Below are 24,086 nucleotides of genomic sequence, written 5' to 3'. Positions count from 1 at the left end.
GCATGTAATCCCAGCAGCTCAGGAAGCTAAGACAGGAGGAGCTCGAGTTCAAAACCAACCTGAGCAACAAGGCACTAAGCAATTCAGTGAGACCCTGTCTCTAAATAAAATACAAAATAGGGCTGGGGATGTGGCTCAGTGCCCTTTAGTTCAATCCCTGGTACCAAAAGGAAAAATAACGCTGGGGCCCAGCTCCACTCCAGACTAATAACACCCAGTTCTCTGGGGCTGGCTTACACACTGGTATTTCTTTTTGGGCTGTGAACCACTAGACTAGTTGAACCAGAGGAACTGGTCATTGGAAACTCTCTTAACTCTCTAGGCAAGTTGAAGCATGGCCCCTGCCTGCCCTGGTGGAAGCTATGAGGTGGGAGTGTTTAGGGATGTCCTGGCACCCATCCAGAACCTTCTCCACGATGCCCTTCCCCCAGACCCCAGGCAGAGTCCCAGTGAGGAATGATGGATGCCCCCCACATGAAGGGTACAGCACCTACAAAGTAGGAAGGAGGAGTTCACCAGGGCTAGACACTGGCTCCTGGCTCCTCGCCGGGTATTCAGGCTGCTCTAGACCACTTGCCAGGACAGCCCCAAGACACACGCCACACCAACCACACAAGCCCAGAGCTAAGCCCTAACTACTACTCAGGGTCCAAATGATGCCTCTGGGAACCCACATCTGGAAAACAGGAAACCAAGGAGAAATAATAGTAGAAAAAAAAGGCCACAGGGCAAAGGTCAGCATAGAGCTCAACCATCAGATAGGACCAGCTCAGGGACAAGCAGCAAGGCCAGAGAAGAAGGAGATGCCATATGGCCTGCCTGCCCAGAGCTGCCAGTACTAATAATATCTGGGACCTATGCCACCCCCATCCTATGTCCACTCGACCTAATGGTGCAACAGGACCTTATGGGTTTGACCCAATGTGTGACTACCTTGGCTAGGGAAGCCCCAGGGCATTTTATAAGCACCCTAGATGATTCTGACCCAGAAATCCTTGGCCCATACTTTACAAAGCATGCCCTCAGAGGCCCTCTCTGCTGTCTAGCATGCAGAGCTGTGCTCAAAGCATAAGGGATGAGAGTGGGAATGGATTGATGCCCTGATAAGTGTCTAGAATGGAGAGGATAGAGGAAGGAGAGAAAAGGATCCCAGGAAAAACAGGGTGGGCATCTCTTGGGCATGACCTCCAGCTCCACTGAAAAGCTATCTCCCTGGACTATTGGTGCGAGGCAACAATGATCCATGCTGTGAAGGCCTGTTCTCCCCTCTCTGGGTCCTCTTGTGGTCAGAGAGCCTTCTGCACCTGCATCTGACCTTGTTCAGGCCAGCAGAGAAATGACTCCTCTGTGTAGCAGATGAAATTGGTATGGGGATCCAAACAAAGTTCTCAGGCCAGAACCCTTCCCAGGGTCTCTCTCTCTGCCTCTGACAGGCATTACTGGCCTCCCTGGTTCTTCCCCTTCAGTAGAGTAGCCTGTAGCATCAGAGGCAGAACCTCCCTGAGGTACAGGAAGGTGGACCTGCAGGAAATGACTCCTTCTGTAAACTCATCTGCTTAGCAGGGCTGGGAACCAAAGGCTGCAGGCTAGAAAGACAGGGGATGGGGGCATCTGGGGAGGGAGAAGGAAGATGCTCTAGAGGCAAAGCACGTAAAGTCAGTCAACTGGGCATGGAGCTCAGGAGCTCAATGTCAGGGACAAGTTGCAAACCCTTTCAAACCTTTTTGTTTCCATGCAAAGCCCAGGAGGCTAGGATTACACGTGAAAATGCCTGGAGGCGGGGTTGAGAAATCCAATTACTTAAGCACCAAGGGCACCAGAGTTCCAGGCCACAGAATGACCAGGATTTACTTAGACCCTAATCCTCCTATCCTTGGCTCCTTGGCATGTTTGCCTCTTAAGGAATATTTCGTGGCTTAAGGAATATTTTGTGGCAAGACGATGTTACCTACCTTTCAGCCCCCTCCTTCCCTGTAGGGTAGAAAGGCTTGAATAGAAGGAAATTGGTATTTTCACTTTGGGGTCTTAGCTTTAGCATCTCAAACAAACAACAGCAGAGCCAAAGATCTCAGAGGGAAGAAGTAGGGGCAAGCAGTCAAAATGATAAGGATATCCTTCCTTACAGAAATCAAAGCAGTTTGTGATTAGCTCCCAAGAGGAAAGGACTACACCTCTAGATTATCAAGAGTCACCAGAGAAAGCTCTTAAGTCAAGGCATCTTGCCTGTAGCAACGCAGTTTTAGTTTCTTTCAGGGCCCAGTTCTACAGCAGCACCTAGAGGAGACCTGCTTTATCCTGAACTGCATTCTTCCTCCAAATCACGTAGTACACACATACACACACACACACAGTCCTGCTCCTCAGGGACCTCCTCAGGTTCTGATGCTCTGCCATCAGACTTCCAGACTTACAGAGCTGAAGGGAAAGCAGAAGTCATCTTTATCTACAGAAGCAGAGGTGAAAGGAAATCTTCTGGGGCACTCCAAGAGAAAGTCTGGGATGGAAAGATCTCTGTCCAGAAAGGGTAGGAAAGCATCGAAATGGAGATCATTATGCTTTCCCCAAAGCAAGTTCAAAAGTAGGGCTGTAGGAGATTAAAAGTAGGGCTGCCTGGTGCTCTCAGCATTGGGCACTTTCTCCTGTCTAAGCTGCCAAGGGCAGTTGGGTGGCAGGGGTAGTGTGCACTATGATATGTTTCTTGGAATATCATGGGGAGACTTGGAACAAACTAAACAGATTTCAGGATCTCAAGCCCAACACACCTAAGGCCAACACCTTCCTTTCAAAATCTAGCTAGTCCATTTGGGGCCATGATCCCCTAACCTACTAGATCTTGGAAACGCTAACTTACTAAAAATGAGATTGGCATGTTGATTCTTTCAAAGTCCCTTGAAGTTCACTGAGTTAGAGAGAAAGGTAATGAGCTAGGTATGTATGGGATGAGAAGTTTTGTCCATCATGTATAAAGTTCACCACCTCAAACACAAATTTACCATTAAAAGCTTTCACTGTATGAAAACAAAAACTGGCAAGGCTGGTTTTCCACTTATGATTTTAGGTAATTTAGTCAACATCGCTTACCTTCCAACTGTTTTATGAAGTTGAAATAATGATTTCTCCTATTTTTCCGTACTGAGAATTATACCCAGAACATGATAAAGTGGAAAGTGGAAAGGGATGATGTCACAGCCCTAGTTAGCACAATAATCTATACATTTTAAGCATCCGAGCCATTCCTATCCCCCGTTTGCCTAAAGACTCCCTAAACTTATCCACAAGGAAGCCACCTCCTCCTTAGAAGCTGCAGAGATGCTGGGAACAGGGGGAGTCCTCAGCTGACTGCCAGATGTCTGGGTGTGAGAGGAAATGAGGCCAAAAGCCCAAGAGGTCAGGAGTGGGAAAAAGAGGACTTAAGAGGATTGGGAGACCCAAAAGCTGAGCCAAACCAAAGCCCCTCCCCACACTCCCTGCCCCCAGCCCCAGCCAGCCAAACCATTTGCTACAGCCTCCAGGGTATGGGAGGGGACTTGGCAAGACCACAAAGCCCATTTCTAGCAGAAATGTCCAACTACAGCTGGAGGGAGCCCAGCACCCAGGCCCCTCCTCATGTAGTAAGAGGGCTGTGTAGCCATTATGGTGGTCCCTGCACACAGCCCCAGGACCCCTGCACCACTGTGGACAGGAAGGCTCTCCCTTCAGCTCACTCTCCTGTCTATCTTGACAAGCACTCTCCCACTCCTTTGATGACATTCAACAAAAGTTGGGGTCACCAAGAAGATGGAGCTCAACTCTAGGGTTTAACTCCAGTTCTTCTAACATACACAGGGAACTCCTCTCTCCCTCCATCCTCTAACTCAACTCTTGGTTCCTTTCCTGCTTTAGCCTGTCAGGCTCACCTGCTTCCATATCTCCAAGTTCAGCTCAGAGAGGAGGGGCTGCTCCTGGACCCTCACAAAAGGCTAGAAGAACAAGCAAGAAAGAACTAGAAAGAGTGACCCTCAGTGCATAGAAAGCCAAGGATCAGATTCTTGACGAGGGCATTTCTGCAGTGGTCAAAAGGAAAGACAGAAGGCAGAGATCCTGGGCACAGTCCCAAAATAGTTTCCAGACATCCCTAGCCAGTGGAGTGTTCCCATGGGGCAGAGCGTGGGAGCCGCGTGGGAGCCCAAAAGCAGGGCTGCCTAGTGCTCTCAGCACTGGGCACTTGCTCCTGTCCAAGCTGCCAAGGGGGAGGAGGTGACAATAGTGTGTGCTATGGTATGTTTCTTGGGATATCATGGGGAGACATGGAATAAACTAAACAGAAAAATGACAACTTGTGTTCGTAAAGCTCAACTCTGTGCCTCTATGTACGCTCATACATCACAATATTCTCTAAAACCCTGACAAGACAACACACAGATGTTCAGATTTCCTCTGGCTGTTGGACACCATTCACCAATGGGGCTTACCCTCCTGCACCCATCCCATGAAAATGCAGACTGTGGCACTCCCTCTATCCTATGTCTCAGCATCTTGACCTGTTCTCAGACAAGTTCACACACCAGTTCTTCTGCCATGACTGATGATAAAAGAAGATTTGGCAAAACTGTCTCATCTAGCCACACCACGACTGGCCACCTGAGAAAACCCTATATGGAGTTAAGATGGAACCAAGAACAGGGGACTCAAACCTGAGGGCCTGTTGGCAGTGTCATCCTAAGAGGAAGTTATGATTCTCAAGACAGACAGTTCAACAACACAAACAAGAACAAACAAAACCTCCAAGCTGTCAGAACACAGCTCAGCCTCTACTGAGAGGAGGGAAGGGGGAAGACTTGTTTGGAGGGTTTCCTCTGCATTTTCAAATTGCCCCTGCCACATGACCACAACACGAAAGGCTGAAGGTTTGGAGTATTAGGCTGAGAGCTTCCAGCAGGTTTGCAGAAAACTGGCCTCATCACAGGTCAGCAGAATGCGGGCAGGAGAACTGGAGAGCACACTGGGAAACAGTGGAAGGGAAGTAGGTCTGCCAGAGAGAGCCATCAGTACAGCAGGCAGGAGGGATGCTTTTGGGAGTAAACAGACCTGTCAGCCGTCCTTTCTCCCAGTAGAAAGAGAAGCTCTGCTGACAAAGCTGGAGATACAGAGGGAGGAGGGAGCTTCCCCCTCTGATTCCATCTGTCCCCATCTCCTTGCCCTGTTTTCCCCAGGCTGGGGGTGGGCAGAACAGGTCTACTCCATGATCTCAGTGCCCGCAGCCCTGCAATAGCACATGCGTGACTACAACTCCTCTAGTCAGCAGCGGGCAGCCAGTAAGGAAGCAGAGGAGGAACCTGGGGATTCTGCTCCAGAGAAGAGGCAGAGTAAGAGCCAGTGTGAGCTGAGGTGAGCTCACAGCTCTCTCCTCTGCACCCACACTATCTCCAGTACACACTACCCTCTGCTTTCCTAGGGGCCTCCCACAGTCTCAATCCAGGTGATCGCCCACTACTCCCAGTCTCACCAAGACATGCCAGCTCCCCGGAGAAGCAAATGCCACCTGGCTCTTCTTCTCCTAGAAGCTGCTCCAAAAGCAAAAATCCATGCCCTCCCACAAGCACTTCCTTGAATCAAGTTCCTTGGGACAAAGCCAAGGAACCACCCTGGCCTCCTGATCCACCCTGTAGCCTTGCTCCAGAGCCCCCATCCCACGTGGAGAAGCAGAGCCCCTCCCTGCCAATGTCCCCACCCAGGCAGCAAGGTGGAAGGGTGCCACTTCCAGCACCTCCGCAGAGCTTCCCACAGTTTTCACAGGAAGCAGGAGGAAGATTTCCAGAGAGGAGAGACTAAGAGCATACAGGGACACTAGCAGCTCACCCACCTACTATCTAAGCAGCCAGGCTCCCCCAGATTCCTCCCTGCTAGGAAAAGTCCCACTGGCCTGCCCCTGCCCACCTGTCCCCACACACCTTCCCAGTCTCTCAGGTCTTGAAAGGCAGCCACTTCAAGCTGCCTCCTCTCGTTTTCTCTGTCCTTAGCCAGCAGAGGATACTGCTGAGTAATCCCAAACTCATGGAGGGTCCCCAGCCCTGAAAACAGGGGCAAAGCCCAAGGAAACCTAACTCATCTGGTCCTTGCCAACCTGGGAGGCTTATCCATGGTTTCCTAGTAATAACAGATACTTTATGAGAATCTCCACTTGCTTGTCCCAAATACCCCAGCCCCCACCCTCAGACAACCTCCTGGAGCAACTCAGTGCCCCTTTCTCTGCTTCCCACACACCTGAAAATGCTCCCTTCCCAGTCTCCCAGACACCAAGCTGCACAGAGTAGCAGCAATGCCTGCTGGCTTCCCAGTCATAATGTTGCATCAGCCCCCACCCTACCCAAAATATCCTCACCCCCACCACCTCCTCTCCTCTACAGCCATCTCCATGGTGACAGCAGCATGACTAATGACACCCTATCAGCTTCAGATTCAGGAGTGCAATTCCCCCTCCCCCTTACCCTCACCCCCCCACCCCCAGGGATTTCTGCAGATTGGATGCTAACCAACAGTGCCAGGGACATTCTCGAGAGATTTTCAGAGACAGGGGTGGGGAGTGGGTTGCATGTCTTAAAAAAAAGAAAGAAAGAAAGAAAAAACAGTTCAACAAACCAAACCCCAACTGCACCCAAACCATCCAGCTGAGAAAGCAAAAGAATCCAAACAAAACCCACACAGGCCTGAGAATTCATTGGCCGCCCACACTCCTGCCGCCCCTCCCCCTCAGCTGCTGCTACACACACAGTGGGAGATTAAGGGATCACCAGAGGAGACCCTTTATTTTTATCCAATCCAAACACATCACCCCCACCACACACACACAGACACACACACATACACACAAGGTACCTTGACAGCTGTCCCTTGTGCCCACTGCCCGGCTCCTTCACCAGCCTTTATTTCCACCTGCAAAAGAAGCCAGAGAGACTGATGAGCCAGGCGGGTATCAGAAAAAGAAGCAAAGTCCTTCTTACAGAACCCCCGCTCCACACTGAAGGGGAAGGAGGGAGGGGAAGAGGAAGGGGCCTGGGAAGAAAGGCTAACGGGGACCATCTTCCTGCCTCCAGCTGCCGCCCAGACCCTTGCGGATGGGCTCATTCGCCTTTCCAGTGTGTTTTTGTTTTCATTTCTCCTTTTTGAACCTTCCCGAGACCCAAGAGGACACTGCCCCCCTGCCAGTGTTCGCCCTGCCTGTCCCTCCAGGCCCTGCGCGCTCTACCTCGGCGGGCCTCCTCTGGTGCATTGGCCGCCGCCGGGCCTCCCATTATCCCCGCCGGAGGGAGCGCACGGAGGGAGGCACTGCAGAGGAGGCGGCGGCCAGCTGCCGGCTGCGCTCCCCTCCCCGCCGCGAGGCTGGTGTGCGAGGGGGCGGCGCGCGCGCCAGCCAATCCCTCAGTCGGCCCTGCCCCCGCCGGTGGACCTGCCCAGCCAGGAGGCGGGGGCCGCCACCGAGGGTGCTGCTGCGCCGCCAGGGCTGCTTCCCAGGCCTGTCGCGGCTCCCTCGGCAGGCTGGGGATCCCGGGGCACCCCCTGCTTATTCCTGAGGGCACCCCTAAGGTAATTCGCAGAAGGCGTTTTCTGCTCCTCCAGGGTCAAAGATGACAGACTGCATCTAGGATAGAGAAGACGCCAGTGGGATTCGGATCCTCACCACTCTAGCCACCTCATCCTGGTGGTAGCAGGACACTAGAGCATGAGGCACAATAAATAGCCCAGAAGAAAAAGCCAGGGGCTGCAGGAACCTTTACCCCGTTTTGCAAATGAGGAAACAAGGCAAGACCAGAGAAGTAACTTAGCCAAGATGACACAGCTAGGACACAGCAGAGCTGGGACACCAGGCCAGGTCTGTTGCACTCTAAAGACCGTTTCCTTAATCACTCTGCAGTTCCAGTCTTTCCCCCTCCAGCGCCTACATCGGAAAACAGGCTGTTTCTGGGAGCCCCCAATGCCTGTGCCTCGAGCCTTACCAAGTCAGCTGTGCCCTCCAGGAACATTCAAACACCTTATTCTGGGATCACTCCTACTGATGTCTGAACATACCCCACCCCACCATGGTTTCTCTTCTTTTGAAAAAGCTGCAGGAGATGCCCCCCAAACATCCTGACCTCAGGTTCTCTCAGCTCCGGGAGGAGGCAGAGGAGGGAAGGTGACAGCCAGGAAACTGAAGGGCAGGGAGGAAAGGTAAGGAAAGAAAAGAGAGAGGAAGACCCTGCGGTCCACTCCTGGATTCAATTACCTGCATCCGGAGCATATCCTTCTCTACCCCATCCCCTCCCTATAGCTGAACACTTCGGATCTTCCAATTCTCGGATCTTCCAATTCTCAGACATTCCGGTACCCTGTTCCATCACTACCCAGCTAGTGGTAACTTACCTGTCTTAGCCTCACTTTGCTCATCTGTAAAATGGAATTAGCAGCTACCTTCATACAGTTGCAGGGGCTCCCGTGGAGAAACGCACGCAGCACACTGCCTGTCAGGCTGTGGAGGCTGCTAGCTACCAGCACTCTTCATTTCTGGAAGAGCTCACTGGATGCTACTTCTTATTCTCACAGATGAATAAGCCAAGGCCAGAGAAGAGATATGACTCATAGGACTAGTTAGGATGTGTGAGGGCCCCTGATCAGTGATTCGTTCTATTACCCACTCCATCACAGATGCCTAATTGCTGCCCCTCCCTGGGGCCCCAAGGGGATACCCAGAACAGGAAGAGCTATCTTAAGAGAAAGAGCAAAGCTGACCTCTGGTAAGGAGACTCCAGGAAAAACCAGGGCCCATATTGCTTTCCCTAGGGGACAAAGGGCAGTCCTATTGGGCTTCTCCCAGGGCAAGAAGGAGGCCAGTGACAAGGTAAGGTAAGAAACTATGTCCCAAGCTATGATACTGAATGGAAAACTGAGCTTTACTGTTGACAGGCATACCTGTCAACTCTTACTTTAACCTGGTTAAATGGAGTCCCTCTTCTACCCTCCCCAAAGCCCTTGGCCCATACTCCTACCACACACACAGTCTGCTACTGGATGACAGAGACTAACACTGCTTGGTCAGTATCAATTAATATTGTTGCTGCTACAGCTGCCACAGTTTATCAAGGCCCTGCTACATACCAGGACCTGTGCCAACCACACTGTAGGATCATCTCATTTGACTTACTCCACACACAACCTTGTCTCTTCCCAGGAATGGAAGGACTTAGAGATACTTAGTTACTTGCCTGTCAAAAGAGCTGGTGAATGGTAGGTTGGAATTCAAACTCAGCCCTTTCTTATTCCAATTTGCCCATGCATGCTGCTCGCTTGCTCGCTCTCTCTCTTTCTCTCTCTCTCTCTCTCTCTCTCTCTCACACACACACACACACACACACACACACACACACGCAAAAACAAAAGCCCCACCAACCCTACAGAGGAAGAGGAATAGAACTCTTGAACTGACCACTTCCCCTTACGCTGCAGATCTGAGAATAGTAATTTTTTCATGCTTCACAGACTTCCTGATGACTCTCCTTCTGCCTGGATTGCCCTCCCCTCTGGATCCCGGCAAGCTAATGTGATACAGGGCTTAATCCAAACAGTGCCTCCCCTCTGCCAGTTTCTCAGTCAGCAAGCCTCTATGAGCATCACTGGCTCCTGCCGGGTCCTCACAGAGCAGTGTACTGCCTCTTCTAGGCACAACCACAACCAAGTACAGTTATTTATTTACATGGCAGTCCTCCCCACGTGGGCGGGGGCCCTGTCTTCCCCACTTTACTAGGCTCTGCACAGAGCTGGAATGTGCTGAGCAGAGTTTCTGCATGGGAGGTTAGAGAGGCAGGGGCTGGGCATTGAGATGGGGAGGCCCTTCTCCTGGTCAGCCTTCTCTCTGAGGTCCCCAAAGATCTGGGGGGCACATTTGCTCTCCTGGGAGGGCAGGACCTGCCATAACTGAACCAGAGCAGAGTTTGACTTGTTCAGCCAGCACACATCTTCCTCACCAGCCTGCAGGAGCCAAGTTTCCACACTAACTTCTTGTTCAAACCCCTCTCCCCCTGCTAAGTCAGCCCTACCAAGTGCATGCAAATCTCTATCCTGCCCTCAGTTACCCCAAAGGAGCCCCAAGGCAATCTACCTGCTTCCATCCTCATCCCACCCTGGTTTCCTTCCTTCTTCTGAGGTATCTGGAATGCCAGCAGTGGAGAGAGTCACAGAGGCACAGGCTGGGGCAGCTCTGCCTCCAGCTGAGACACTCCCCACATAATCCTCCTCCCATCTCTATGTTCTCCTCTTAATACATCAGGGTCTTCACAGTGACCAACTCAGCGGTACTTGGAATCCCTGTGCATAGGGCAGAGTGTCCCTTCCCCACCTTCCATCACAACCCACTGGACTCTCAGCAGGAGAAGTGGGCCACGATCCTCCCCACTGGGGAGAAGTGTAATAATTCATCAATTTTCAGGACACACAATGAAAACCTCTGAAACATGGGTACCCCAAGGCAGACCCCACACAGATTAAGACCAAGGAAGGTGGAAAGATCCAGACACACATTCATGGGGGATATGCAAGAACAGCAAACAAGCACCAACCCATGCAGTGCCCCACAGCTGGGGCACAACAGACAGCATCTTATTTAAGCGTCAAAACAAATCAACGAAACAGTAATTATTCATGCCCATTTTACAGAAGGAGAAACTGGGATACAGAAAGGCTAAAGCACCTTGCCAAGGTCACAGCTAGAAAACATCTAAGCAGGGATTTTGCTATTTCTTCATTTGCAAAAGCACAGTCAGAGCTACTACAGGTAGCTCCATGCTTTTCAAGCCCACCTACCTCTTCTAGAGCCAATAGGGGATACAGGAAGACAGGCTTCTCTTGTGCCATGGCTGTCCTAAATGAGGTCACTCTCCTCTGGGCTTCACTTCAGAACTCAGTTCAAGCCCCACTTCCTCCAGGAAGCTTTCTCCGATTACCCCAGCCTCTGCCAGCTGACAGCACTTCTAACATTTCTCATCTGGCACTTGGAATTTGCCTTTCTGTATGTGTGTCCTGTGTCCCCAAACAGAATGACTGGAGTCGTGCCTCTCCAAAGCCCCTGTGGGGCTTTGTCCACCATTATACACGCTAAAGGCACTTAGAATTGACTGTGAGGGAAGTCTGTGACCTCCTTCCCTCTCCATCACACAAAGAATCCTGCCAAAGAAACCTAACACCCCCTCCACCTTCAGAGCCTATGTTTGAAGTCCCCGGTGTCCACGCATCAATTTCCACCCAAGTAATTGCAGCCCATCACACACACATCATCCCCTATATTTGAAACTCTTTGTGGTTGTCATGGGAACTGCCTTTGCCTTCATTCACTGATCAGGCCTCACAATTAGCTTTGGCAGCGGAAGTCTGTGTCAACGGCAATTGCAGAGAGGAGGAAGCTGAGGAGCAGGAGCAACAACAGAAGAAAAAAGATGCCCCTCCTGGAGATGCAGCAGAACCAGACTGAACCAAGGTACCCAGTGATGACCAGCAGAAGCCAGCAAGAGGCAGCCAACAACTCACTCTCTCACATCTCCACCAACATGTAGAACATACACAGAGCCTCTGACAGGCAGCACTCACCACTCTGCCTGCACCCCACATGCCCTCCTGGGTGCTTGTGAGAAGGTTTTATATCCTATGAATCTCAACAGGGTCTCCTCACCCCAAATTTAACAATTTGGGGCCATCAAATGTTCCAGAACCCAATCAAGTAACAAGGGACTATATGACACTGTAGAGAAGACAGGACACAAATGCTGAATAGTTTAGAAACCTGGGGCAGCCCCGGAGGAAGATTTCCAAGAGGAATTAACACAAAGCATTAACCTCTCTCACATCAAAGATCCATGAACACCCTTGGTTGTGCTCAGTGGCCTGCCTGCATCTTCCACACCCCTGCCACTAGCCACGAGCACTCTTAACAGCACTTCTACATGCGCAAGGTTGGGGAGAGGAGACTCTGCCCTCCTTTCACTGTCACACGTCTCTACAGTGAAACTCTCAGGATATGTTCCTTCCCTTGCCAGCTGGACTACAGAGGCCCAGAGGTAACTAAGGCTGGTTTCTGCTTTCAAGGCATCTCTCCCTCATAGGCCTACCAGAATGTGCTATAATTATTTGTTTTCATGCTCGTCTCCCTCCCCAGACCACAGGCTCATTAAGGACATAGTTAACGCTGCCTCCGTTTCACTCAGAGCTCAGGTTCAGTGCACAACCCTGCCCACACCAAGTCCCCGGCAACATTAGCTGAATGAGGCTGGGAACGCAGCTTGAATGTCTGTGGGTCAAAGCAGATAACACCCTGCTTCTGGAAACGGAAGAGACATCAGAAGGAGATTATGCCCTCTTTCAGTACAAGGGACACTGAAGGTCCAGGGATCCAAAAAACATTTGAAGGAGGTGTATCTCCTCCTAGCACCAGCTCTCTTCCCCTTGCCCCGCAAGACCCTTACCACCTTCCACCCAATCCTGCAGCCTGAACACAATACAGAGTGGCCCTGGCCTTCACAGTAAGAATCTGCCATCCCTCTCTCTTCTACAGCTTCAGAATCCAGAATCATCCACAGCAACACTGGGGGAACTGGGACACCCAGAGCTTACCCTGAAAGGTCAGATGAATGAAAAATAAGACAAAGACAGGGAAGAACAACTCAAATATCCTCCTCATAAGGATGGCTCAGAAGTGGAACAGACTTTATCTAGTCCAGTACTTTGTCACTCTTTTTTCCCCCCATACTAAACCTAGGTTGAACCCAGGGGTGTTCTACCACTGATCAACATCCCCAGCCCCACTCTCATTTGAGACGGAATCTCATGAAGTTGCCCAGGCTGACCTCAAACTTGGGACTCTCTTGCCTCAGCCTCCCAAGTACAGGTATGTACCACTACACCCAACTCTCACCAGTTTTGACCCAGTTTCCACATGCTCCCTTCCTGAGGCTTCCCCTAGCAGTAATTAAGAGGAGCAGGAGGCTACAGGGTCATCTGCCGTCTGGCCAATGTCCCCCAAAACAATGCTATCCCAAGAAATTCCCATCCTATTCTGAGAATTTAGAGTTCCTACTCTAATAGCAGGGGAAGATTTATTATTTGTCCACCAATTCCCAGATGGGTTTAGGGCAGATGGGATAAGACAGAGTTAGAAATTGTACAAGTCAGAGACAGCCTTGCAGGAACAGTCATCAAGAGTGTCCAGCCTGCTGGACTACAGAGGCCCAGAGGTAACTAAGGTAACGTGAAACAATCAAGCAACCCTAAGACCTGTGGTCACCTGAAGATGAGCCAGTTATCCCACACTGGGTTGCTGGCTGTCTTCTTACCCCTCCCTCAGTGATTACTAAAAACTTAGGTCATCAAATTTCTTATTCAAATGACAATAGACAAGGCCACCAAGGGATCTTTGTACTCCAGGTATGGCAACAGCCTTGGTTCTGCATAGATGCACATGGGCAGAGGACCACAGCAACCCAAAGGACTTTTCCAGAACAGCCAACTAGGCTACAGTGAGCTTAAGAGCAAGATGAATGGGGTGTCTTTTTTTGCCAACCTCATCTCTGAGCTTCCTACCAGCATTCCACAAGGCAGATGTCAAAAAGTGCTGATGGGGAATGGGTGGAATTGGTAACAAATCCTAAGACCATGCACATGATGTTCTGGCCCACCAAGTCACCACACTGCCTTCTCTTGAATGAGAAAACCCAAGACATAGGGACAATTCTGGATAGGACCCATGAAGAAATACATTTGGTACTAGAAGTCCATAAGAACAAGGTTCACTGGAGCTGCTGATCAGAATTATGGGTAGAAAGAACTCATTTTCCCCACGAGGGAGTTGTGTGGGAGCCACACCTCACTCCCACTGTTATTTCCCTCCCCATAACAGGTAAGTAAAACATGGCCACACCTTCAAGAAGTATGAGCTTTGTGGTGGGTTACCCATGGGTTACCACCACAGACCTCACCACTTACCTGGAATGGAGGCCATGATCCTAAACCAGGGAAAAAAAATCCATCAAAGAGCAGCCAACCCAGACAGCTAGTCCCTCAACCTAGAAAGATGCTTTGGGACCACAAAGGATATCAAATGTTTGGCCCACATCCCTGTCCAACAGACCTTTCCTGCAATGATAGGAATATTCTTTTTTTTTTTTAATTTTTTTTACAGTTATAGATGTACAGCGTGCCTTTATTTTATCTATTTATTTTTATTTATTTATTTTTTTTTTGGTGCTGAGGATCGAACCCAGTGCCTCACACATGCTAGGCAAGTGCTCTGCCACTGAGCTACAGCCTCAGCCCAATAGGAACATTCTTTATCTGCACTATCCAATAGTGAACCACTAGCCACATGTGGCTATCAGGTATTTGAAAGACAAAGTGATGGAGCTATTAAATTAAATTAAAATGGCCACTTGTAGCTTATGGCTATCAAACCGGACAGCTCAGGTACAGCATGCTTTTTAAATCTGGAGAGCTCATGAAGATTCTTGAGAATCTTCTAAAAACCATGGACCTTCTCCCCTAAGAAAACATACCCCTAAACATTCACATAACAGTTGGCTGATAAGCCAACCCAGGTCTGAGGCTAGCTCTAGCTCTAAGATTAAGTCTAAAACTGGAATCTGATCTTTGGCACTACAAAAATAAGTAAGTCTAGAACTTGACCAAAAGTGTTGTGGCCCCAAATAAATGTTTTCACTACAACACAGATGTCTAAGGAATATAATTTACATAGTCCTATCAAGAACCACCAGGAAGCCCCCACGGGACAGAGGATGTCCTCATAACATCCCCACCTAGCCCCTATCCAGACACATGAAATAGTGCCTCTCAGGGCTAGCTCTTCAGTGTAGGAATAGCTGTAAATGTTAGACATTCTTTTTTCTAACATGGGTTCAGTTGGCCTGCTTATAATTTTTGCCCACTGACCAAAGTTGTCCATATTCCCCCATGTGAAGACACCAATTCCCTCTTCCACACAAGATGAGCCCTGGTCGGCGTTTCTCATCTGCAAGCTGCACAGCTCTGTTTCCTTCAATTGTCCTGCATGTGACTGCTCAACACTCCTTACAAAACTTCAGCTCTTTCTACATGCTAGATAGCAAGGTTTCTTTTCATTTTAAAAAAGGAATGCAGGACTTTGCATTATCTTAATTAAATGTCATTGTTCAGGCTGCCCCAATCACCCTAACCTCTTGTCGTATCAATTTAATAGCCGCACCCTCACTACCAGGGCCCACTTGTGGCTCTAACACACGTATTACCTACTTCTTGTGAAACAGACACACACTAACCCCCTTCTGCTTCATAAGCCTGCATATCCTTCTAAGAGGTCCAAGATTCCATGGACACATTCCTCCTCTGCATAAGCACCACTATCTTTACTCTTGTGGGGGCACCAATGTCCTGAATCAGGTTGCTGAGTGGCAAACATGTTCTCAGAACACACATTCTTAAAGGCACTGATAATCTACTAGACCAGAAAGACTAGAACTCCAAAAGAACATGAATAAACAAGGAGTAAATCTCATGACTTCTTGCATTTTTTTGGCTTACAGAGTGAAGAAATGTGTTGGGTCATCCTCCGTATCCTGGTTAGCCACTGGAATTCTTTGCCTGTTCATGACTTATTTGTGCCCCCTTTTCTATGTCCCATTCCTTCTAATCACAGAAGTGCTGCAGACTAGCCCCTCAAATTCTTACCTGGGAATCTGGTTGAAGTACATATTCTGATTCAGAAAGTCTGGGACAGGGCCAGAGATTTTGCATTTCTAACAAACTCCCAGGTAATGCTAATGGGTTTATTGAGCAGCGAGATGAGAGTGAAGGTGTCAACCACTCAGGAGGGCCTAGAACTCAATCTGCAGTAGCAGAGTCCAGGCAGCAGCCCATCACCTCAGTCTTTCATCTGCATCAGAGTCTACATGCTAACCACACATCAGATACACCCAAAGAGCCCCAGACGGATCAGTCCACCTCAGACTAGTTAAGTCAGAATCCCTGTGGGGTGGGTCCCAGGCACTGTTTTGTCCTCCCCATGATCCCAGTGTGGAAACCCTGATACACATAGTGGAGCAGGGCAATTATATCAGTGACCTCCCTTCAGCATGACATGTCAAACAATGAACCTTTGATTTGTCAAAAAGCTGGCCAGAGACACCATGACTTCTTTGTCAAAATCCAGAACTTAGCTTGTCTGGGCTGCTTCCTAAAGAACCATGGGGACTCCCATAGTTCACTACTTCATTTTCTAAAGTCTCACAAACCACCTTTCAAATAGTCTGTTCTAGAACTATAAAAAATTAACATTAAACACATTTAATTTCCAAAATCTCTGAAAAACTGGGCTTTTCACCAGTCTTTTGGTCTTCTTTCACTCACCATAATTCTGCTTGCAGTTGAAAGACAAAGTCTTAGGTCAACTTTTCTCAGGCCTCACAAATGCCAAGATGTGGTCCCTTTTTCTAAAGGGTCTCATCACTTCCTCTTTATAGATCAATTCCCTCTTTACTGCTGAGAGCCCCCTTCCTCACATCCTCTATCTTCAGGAAGAAAGAGTTACCTGGGCAAGAATTCATCAGGTGTTCTGATGTTGAAAGACCCTAGCAGAAAGATGTGTTTCAGCCATGAAATCCACTTGGCAGAGGGCTAGAAAGGGTTTTCAAACCATCCACCTTTTCATTTATCTAATTTTCAACCATAATACTCAGTCATGTCTCCAACCTGATGCATATATTCTATGCCGATTTTTTCCTCCATAAAGGGTCATTCTCCTACACAATCAGGTCTTTACTTTCCTCACCCATGGGCAATTTTTCAGTCAGGCCCAGGACCATGGTGGCTTCTTGCTCCTGGTATGCTGCCTCCCACCCTGATGCCTGTCCCCAAGGTTCTGCATCATAGTTCTTTGGGCAAGCTAGAGAATGTCTTGAAATAAACATTTAATTTGTATTGCATGTTTACAAGTCAGACTAATGCACAGTTGTTTACGCAAAAAGATTCTTTTCTACACATTCTAGGAATGTTTTGTCATGGGGCACTGATTACCTACTATGTGCCAGACACTATGCATGTTTATGCATCTCATTTAATTCTCACAACAACCCTGCAAAGATGGGTTAACCCAATTTTACAGTTGAGAAAACTGATGCTCAAGAGATTAACCCTATTGCCCTACTATGAGCCCTACTGTGCCTCTACTCCCACCAAATCCTACTTTTTTAATCAGCCATTTTTGTTGTGCCAAGTCACCTCTCAGTCAAGAAGAACGTGAGTCAAACAGCTTCTGTCATTAGCCAAGGATTTTAATCCTTCCCGGAACTAGGAAGGATTTTGGCCTACAAAGTGAAGAAATGTGTTGGGTCAACCTCCAGGCAACAAGAGGTACAAGAATGAACCCTTTCAGGTACGATATCCTACAGCTGCTGCCAACCTGCCACAACCTCATGTTAGGACCCAGAGAAGTAACCATCTCCCCTGGGAAGTATCCTGTAGTCTTGATGGACCTTTATTTAATTTGTTTATTTATATGCAGTGCTGAGAATCAAACCCAGTGCCTCATACATGCTAGGCAAGAGCTCTACAACTGAGCTACAATCCCAGCCCTGCATCCTCTAGTCTTAAATGAGGAACTACTTTTCTGAGTTGAGGGATTCCTAGCTTCCTCCTCAAATCCAACTAGGACAAAGGATGAGGAGTAGGGCAAGCAGACAGAAAACCCAAGATAATCTTCTTCCCTTACAGGATGATACAAAGCAGCTGTCAGCAGACAGCTCAAAGGAAGCCCAAAAGGCAGCTGGGAGAAATGGAATCAGGATGAAGTAAGGAAAGGGTGCCCAAGGGAGTGACACAACTCTAACAGGAGGAAATACCAGCAAGCAGAGATACAAGTAGATGGTCTAATTTCTGAGGTTCCTGGGTCCTGCCCCATCTGAAGAGTCAGGGGCAAAAACACCACCCCAGTCCTGGAACATGTTCCTTCAGCTTTGTCCTGCTAAAATCTAATGGTTAACATCCCAGCAGTCCCTTGGGGCTGCTAAACACTTTGCTCAGGCAGAGTCTCTCTGGCACATCTCAGCTCTGTGTCTGTGCCAGAGATATGCCCATTAAATACAGTGTTGCCTGGATGGTAGTTTTCAGGCCTTCAGCCTTCACAGACCAATAAAAACTATATAAATATTAAAAAAAAAAAAGACCCTGGTTACACCACTTTGCTTTACTAAGCAAAGACAGCCTAAAAAAAAAAATCTAAACCTCCATAAAAGCAAGCATGTTTTTGAATATCAAAGGCAGAAAGGACCTATCCTTGGAACAAAGTACTGCTCTTTAAGTCAAAGAAAGTTAGCTTTAACAAAAAAAACTCACTCCATTGTGCCCACTGTTTCTCCAGAACCTAGGAGAACACCATTGTGGGACAGCACTGATCCACAAACAAGCATGTGGACCCTCTGTTCTGGAATGCCACAGGCCATCAAGCCACGGTTTACCAGACCCTGGGGGCTCAGCCAGCAATGTCCACAGGGCCTAGATGTCTCTCAGCACGGGGGTCTCTGAGCCTCAGCTGACCCAGAGTCACAGTATCTTTACCATGACCACCCGGCAGCCTCGGCCAGCAGCTTACACACAAGGAAGACACGGCCCTGGCCTCATTCCCAGACCCTTTCACTCAGGTATGCCCGCATATTGCCAAAAGCAGCACTTAACATCATTCACAAGGGCCACTGGTTCCAAGAACATCAAGCCCACAAAGCTAAGCCTCCTCACCCATTGGGTTTGCTACTAGGAGGAATAGAATGAGATACAGGGGTGTGGAGAAGGAAATGAACATCAGAAGGAAGTGAAGGAATCAAGTTTTACAAAGTACAGTGGGCAAGTTCTCCTCACACCAAAACACCAAATCTCATTCCCAGAAATGAAGCCTATACCTGATCCTGCCCACTTTCAAAAATTACCTGCAAGGAAACAGACAAGCAGGATGTTAATCCCCAAAAACCCAGCAATATAAAGGGGCTGGACACTGGCTCCCAGGCTGGGGTGGGGGAACTGCAGATGTGATCCAGATGTCTGTTTTAACCAGAAACAGAGTAAACAGGGCACCAAGTCTGTGGTCCCTGGTCTTGACATACAGGATCCACAGCGAACGGACAAGGGAAGGTAAGAAGTGATAGAAACATCCCAGCAACACCCACTTTTCTGCCCCCAACACTTGCATCCTTCTTCCTATCCACGGGACCACAGCCCTACCAGCTTGCAGTTCAGCTCTGCTCTCAGCGGTCAGGGAAATCCCTGTGTGAACTGCCAGCCCATCACAGCCACAGGTGCCCAACCCTCAGGAGCACACAGCTGGGGAGCTTCAAAGGCCATGAGGTACAACTCCTGCACAAGGAGAAGACATGTCCAGAGAGACCTAAGTTGTCTGGGCCCTTGGACAGATCAGTGGCAGAGCTGGGGGAGCCCCACAGACAGCGCAGGCCTGTGTCTCTGTCCAGCGCCAGTTCCGCTGCCTGGAGCGACCTCAGCCGCTACATCGCTCTGCCTAAGCTGCTCAACTTCGCTAGTCACTACTTCTGCCAACTCTCTGCTGTTGAGGCTGCCACCAACCTTGAACCGGCAGGCCACTGCCAGAATGGAGGGGAAAGACAGCAATGCAGGGTCACTGCCCCTCCATTTCTCCCCCAACCCTCACCCTGGTTGCTCTCATCCCAATATCAACCTCACTCCTCTATCCCCCTACCCCCCAAAAAGGGAGTACTACTCCTTGGGGTTGAGAGTGGTTCAAAAGTACATCATTCATTCATGAATTAGTGTCTGGGTGCTTACTACCTGTCAAGGTACTACTGTGGCAGGTCCTGAAAACACAGATTAAAAAATTGTCTTTGGTCTCAAGAAGTACTCAGTTCCACAGGGGAACCCAAATCATGTGCTTTCCATTAAATTCCCAAACAGTTTCAAATGGCTCTCTTGCTGCCTGAGAAAAATGATGGCACCCAAGAAAAGACTTAGGGAAAGAAACATTCCACTCCATCAGGGTAGCATAAAACCACTCTGTCACTCTACAGCTTTCTTTCCAAATCCATAAGTCTTTATCCCTCACTTGGCACCCATCACTGCCAACATCACCCAGAACTTAATGGGACCTAGAAATACAACACATGAAGCTTCAAGCAGGACAAGAAACTTCTGGAGATAAAGCTAGACATCACCGACCTGCATTAAATGCAAACATAGATGAGGGTGCCAATGCACCCTCTGCGATTCAGTTACTCCCATATCAAACTCCCAGCCCTGCAAAGGAGGCCACTCTGGGTTCCAACCTCAGTTAAGCTCCCATTCATGGCCCCACTCAAAATTGGACCAAGAGACAGGAACTGGGAGAATGGGCTTAACTGGGCAAATCATTAACAAGATCCTCATGATTATAACACTCTCAAAGAAGGGATGAGGAGCCTAGCAAGGTCCACCTTACCTCCTTGAGAAGCCCCACTTTTTTCTTTAGCACCTCACACTTGCGGAGTTTGCAGATCTGGTGGGTGCGGCGGTTGGTGCAGCTGGTGCAAGCCCCACAATTTTCCAGTCTCCGGCAGGGCTCGCAAGTACCACACCGTTTCCTTTTCTTTCGCCCATCTCCACCAGATCGCAGCTGGGCCTCACTCCCGGCCAAGGGCAGCCCAGGCCCCTGGAAACCCCCTACCATCACCTGGCCCTGAGGAAAGTCATAAAGGCCTGGCAGGTCCGGCTGAACCGCCAGGGGCACCTGAAATTGGCTCATGACGCTGATGCTGATGCTGATGCTGCCAGAGGTGGGGGCATAGGTGCGGAGCAGAACCACAGTCCAGTTTCCTGCTTCCTGCAAAGGCCACCAACTGGTTCCTCTCTCCTAAAACAGTGAAGAAGTCTACAAGGGTGAAGACAAGGCGCTTCCGTCTCTGGGATGGGTGCCTCTTCTCAAGCCCTCTTCACCTCCTCTGCAGCAGTCTGACAGGGTTCCTTCTGGGGCCACTCTCCCACCTGCTGGGGCCCAGGATCTGGGGGAGGACAGCAGCAGCAGCCCCCAGGGAAGGGATCATCTTGGCTGGGTGGGTCCTTCACCCTCACCCACCCAGGACCCGGGCATGAGGTGAGCAGATGGGTGTGTGGTGGGACAGCAGTGTGAGGTGTCTCCTTCGGGTATTTCTCCTCCGGGATCAGGGTGATGGAGATTGCTGCGCTGCCTGAAAGAGACAGAAAGGGGAAGCGCATCACTCAGGGCTCATGGACAACTTTCACGTGTTACCTCTTCCTGCTTCTGGGAAGAGAGAAAATGGGGGAAGAGAGGGGCTAGCTCAAATGAAGTCCTGCCCAGAACCTTAGGCAGGACGCACAAGGGAGGTGGCCTATGGCCAGACCGGGGACTGGGGGTGCCTGGACGACGAATTTAAAGGGGGTGGTCAAGGTGGGATTTCTGAGAAAGTTGTCCTTTGAGCCCCTGCCCCCGCGGGCTTGTGAGAGTTTCACCAAAATTCCCCCACACCCCCTCACCGGAGGCCGCAGGGCCCTCCCCAAGGGAGCAAAGCTTTCAAAATAAAGTTTGCTGAGAGCCTCGCTCCTCCAAGCTGCCCAGCGCCCCCTGCACGGAAGCGGCCTGGAGGTGGGGGCGCGCCCGCGGGTAGCCCGCGCCGGCCGCCGCGCCTGCGGCCAAAGCCTCTCCCCAAGGGGGAGGGTGGCCCGCGCAGCCGAGGGGGCGCGGGGAGGGGGGCGCGCTAGGGGCGCGGGCCGGGCTGCGCGCGCGCCGCCGCTCGGGCTCCTTTGTTCTGGGGCCTCGGCCGCTGGGCTCCGGCTGCTCCGCAGCCCCCGCCCCGCCGCCCCCACCCGGCTCAGCTACACTGTGACCCGCAGCACCCCCGCAACAAAGTAGCGGCCCTCCCGCTGGTCCCGGGCCGTCCCCTCCCCCCGGGTCGGTCCCCCACGCCTCCCCTCCCCCACCCCGGAGCCGGAAAGGCACCGACTGCACCGACCTGCCCGCCGCCTCCGGGGCGGAGCGCACAAAGGGGCAAAGTTTCTCGGCCCGCGCCACCGCCACCACCGTCGCGGCCGCCGCCGCCGCCTGGGGCGTCCGCCTCCCGAAGCGCCCGGCCCGGCAGCGCTCGACGCGCGGAGCCCCCCGCCCGGGCCGAGGAGGAGACGGCGCAGGAGGAAGGAAGAGGCAGCGGCGGCCGCGGCGGCAGCAGCAGCAGCAATGAAGGCGTCCGCGGGACTCCCCGCCCCCCGCGCGCCGCGGCACGTGCTCGCCCGGGGACTCCCCCGCCCGGGAGGGCGCGCACGTGCGGCCCCGCCGAGCCCCGCCGGGCCCGCCGCCGCCCCCGCCGCCGGGCCCGGGGCCGCGCGAGAGGGGAGTTCCCGCGGAGAAGAGGAATGGGAGAGGACAGGCGGCAGGCGGGTGGGGGCAGGGCAGGGCCCGGCCGCCGCTTCTTTGCACCTGCAGTACCTCCCCAGCGCCTTGGCCGGCCCTCCCGGTACTCGGCCGTCCCCCTCGGACTGACCGCTCTTGCCCTCCGGCGGTACTACTGCCGAGGCTCGCGAGGCGGGGTGGGGCACGCGGACCTCCCAACCTAGGCCCTCGGCCGAACGGGCCTTGGTGTCCCCACTTCCTGCCACTCCCTATTGGCTCGAGCGGTCCGGGACAGCCTCAGCGCCCCTATGAACCCTGAGCTGTGGACCAGACTGACCCCCTTTTCCCCGGCTGCCTCTCTCATTCCAAGGCAGGACAATAGGGGACATCGCGCGTTTGCGTACCGAGTCAGCCCGGGCGGCAAGAAGAGGGTGCCCGAAGGCAGAGGCCGTGGACCGGCTGCGGAGCACCCTCGCGGGGGTCACAACCGAGCGCCCTGCCCAGGCGGACCCAGGGCCCTGCCATCGCAAGCCTCCCCCAAGCGGCGCTCGGCTCTTTCGCGTCGAAAACAAAGACTAATCCGATACCCCCGCCCTGCCTCCCAGAGGAGGGGGAACGGGCACGGGCACGTCGTCGTGGAGGGTAACAGAGGAGGACAGGGTTCAGGAGGGGCTTGGTTAGCCTCCGGGAGACCTTGGAGCGACCAAGCCCTAAAACCTGGAGCAAACACTTTAAAAAGTCACCCTGAGCTATGTTCCACATAGGGGGTAAGGGGCAAAGCCGCGAGAATACTTCCAAGTTGCCGAACTAACCATTCTCTCTGCTGCTTTCTTCCCCTCACCTGTTGTGCAGGCCAAGTTGAAATTCCAGGTTAGATTAATTCAGCTCCACCCATCTGGCCTGACTGCCAGACTGGTGCCCGCAGATGCCTTCCACCTACCTGGGTTGCTGTGGAGAAGGGTGGGTCTCTAACACACACACACACACACACACACACACACACACACACACACACACAGGCAAGTCCTGGCAGAAACAGCCACGGAGCCGACTAGCCTGACCAGTTTGGGCGGTGCTCACCAAGCCAGGTACCTTGCAGCGGTCCCCGCCCGCTGAAGCGAACTACTCAGTCAGAACTGGAAAAAGAGCATTCGGCTGGCTATTTAGAAGGAAAAAAAAGTAATAGATCTTAAGTAGCGCTATCCAGAAAGCCCTAGGCGGTAGAAGCGGCCCCCATTCTGTCTGGAACTTCCCTCTCACAGGCCTGATTTTGACAGCTGGCTCCAGTGGCTAGGTTGTCAGCTGTCAGGTGGGTTGTGAACATGGTTGAAATACCTATTTCCTACCATGCATGGCCTTTGGAAAGACCAAAGAGTTTCTGTTCAGGGAAGTAAGAATAGAATTGAGAGGAAATGCCACTAGAGTGTTATTTTCAAACATGGAAAGTTGTGGGCTTGTAGCTTTCAATGTAATAAATTGTTAGTGTTTTAAATATTAAAGAAAATGTGGAAAGTATGGGAAATTACAAGTTTTTTTTAATCACCCCAGTACAACTATATTTAATGATCTGCTATATTTCCTACTAGCCTTTTCTAATTGTAGCTTAGTTTCTCTTTTTTCCTCTAACATAGTTGTACTCATACTGATTATGCAATTTATGGTCCCTCTTTCACTTAACATTATATCATATATATTTTCCTACTTGGTA

The 24,086-nt window shown here is 50.9% G+C and overlaps 1 protein-coding gene across 1 annotated transcript in view; it reads right to left on the bottom strand.

Annotated features, from left to right (window-relative positions):
* The window catches only part of Tet3 (tet methylcytosine dioxygenase 3), a 93,736-nt gene extending 71,656 nt beyond the window's left edge, over nucleotides 1-22,080 (bottom strand). The window contains exons 1-3 of the mRNA XM_077791897.1: nucleotides 22,005-22,080; nucleotides 20,477-21,221; nucleotides 6,856-6,912 (exon numbers count right to left, since the gene is read on the bottom strand). Of these exons, the coding sequence (XP_077648023.1) occupies nucleotides 6,856-6,912; nucleotides 20,477-20,779 (360 nt within the window). The 5' untranslated portion in view covers nucleotides 20,780-21,221; nucleotides 22,005-22,080. The remainder of the gene's footprint in view (nucleotides 1-6,855; nucleotides 6,913-20,476; nucleotides 21,222-22,004) is intronic.
* Nucleotides 22,081-24,086: the final 2,006 nt, after the last annotated feature.

This window comes from Urocitellus parryii, chromosome 12 (assembly GCF_045843805.1).
Source record: "Urocitellus parryii isolate mUroPar1 chromosome 12, mUroPar1.hap1, whole genome shotgun sequence".
NCBI classification, from domain to species: Eukaryota; Metazoa; Chordata; class Mammalia; order Rodentia; family Sciuridae; genus Urocitellus; species Urocitellus parryii.
Note: the sequence above shows the minus strand (reverse complement) of the source record. Positions and strands in the feature narration are given on the sequence as shown.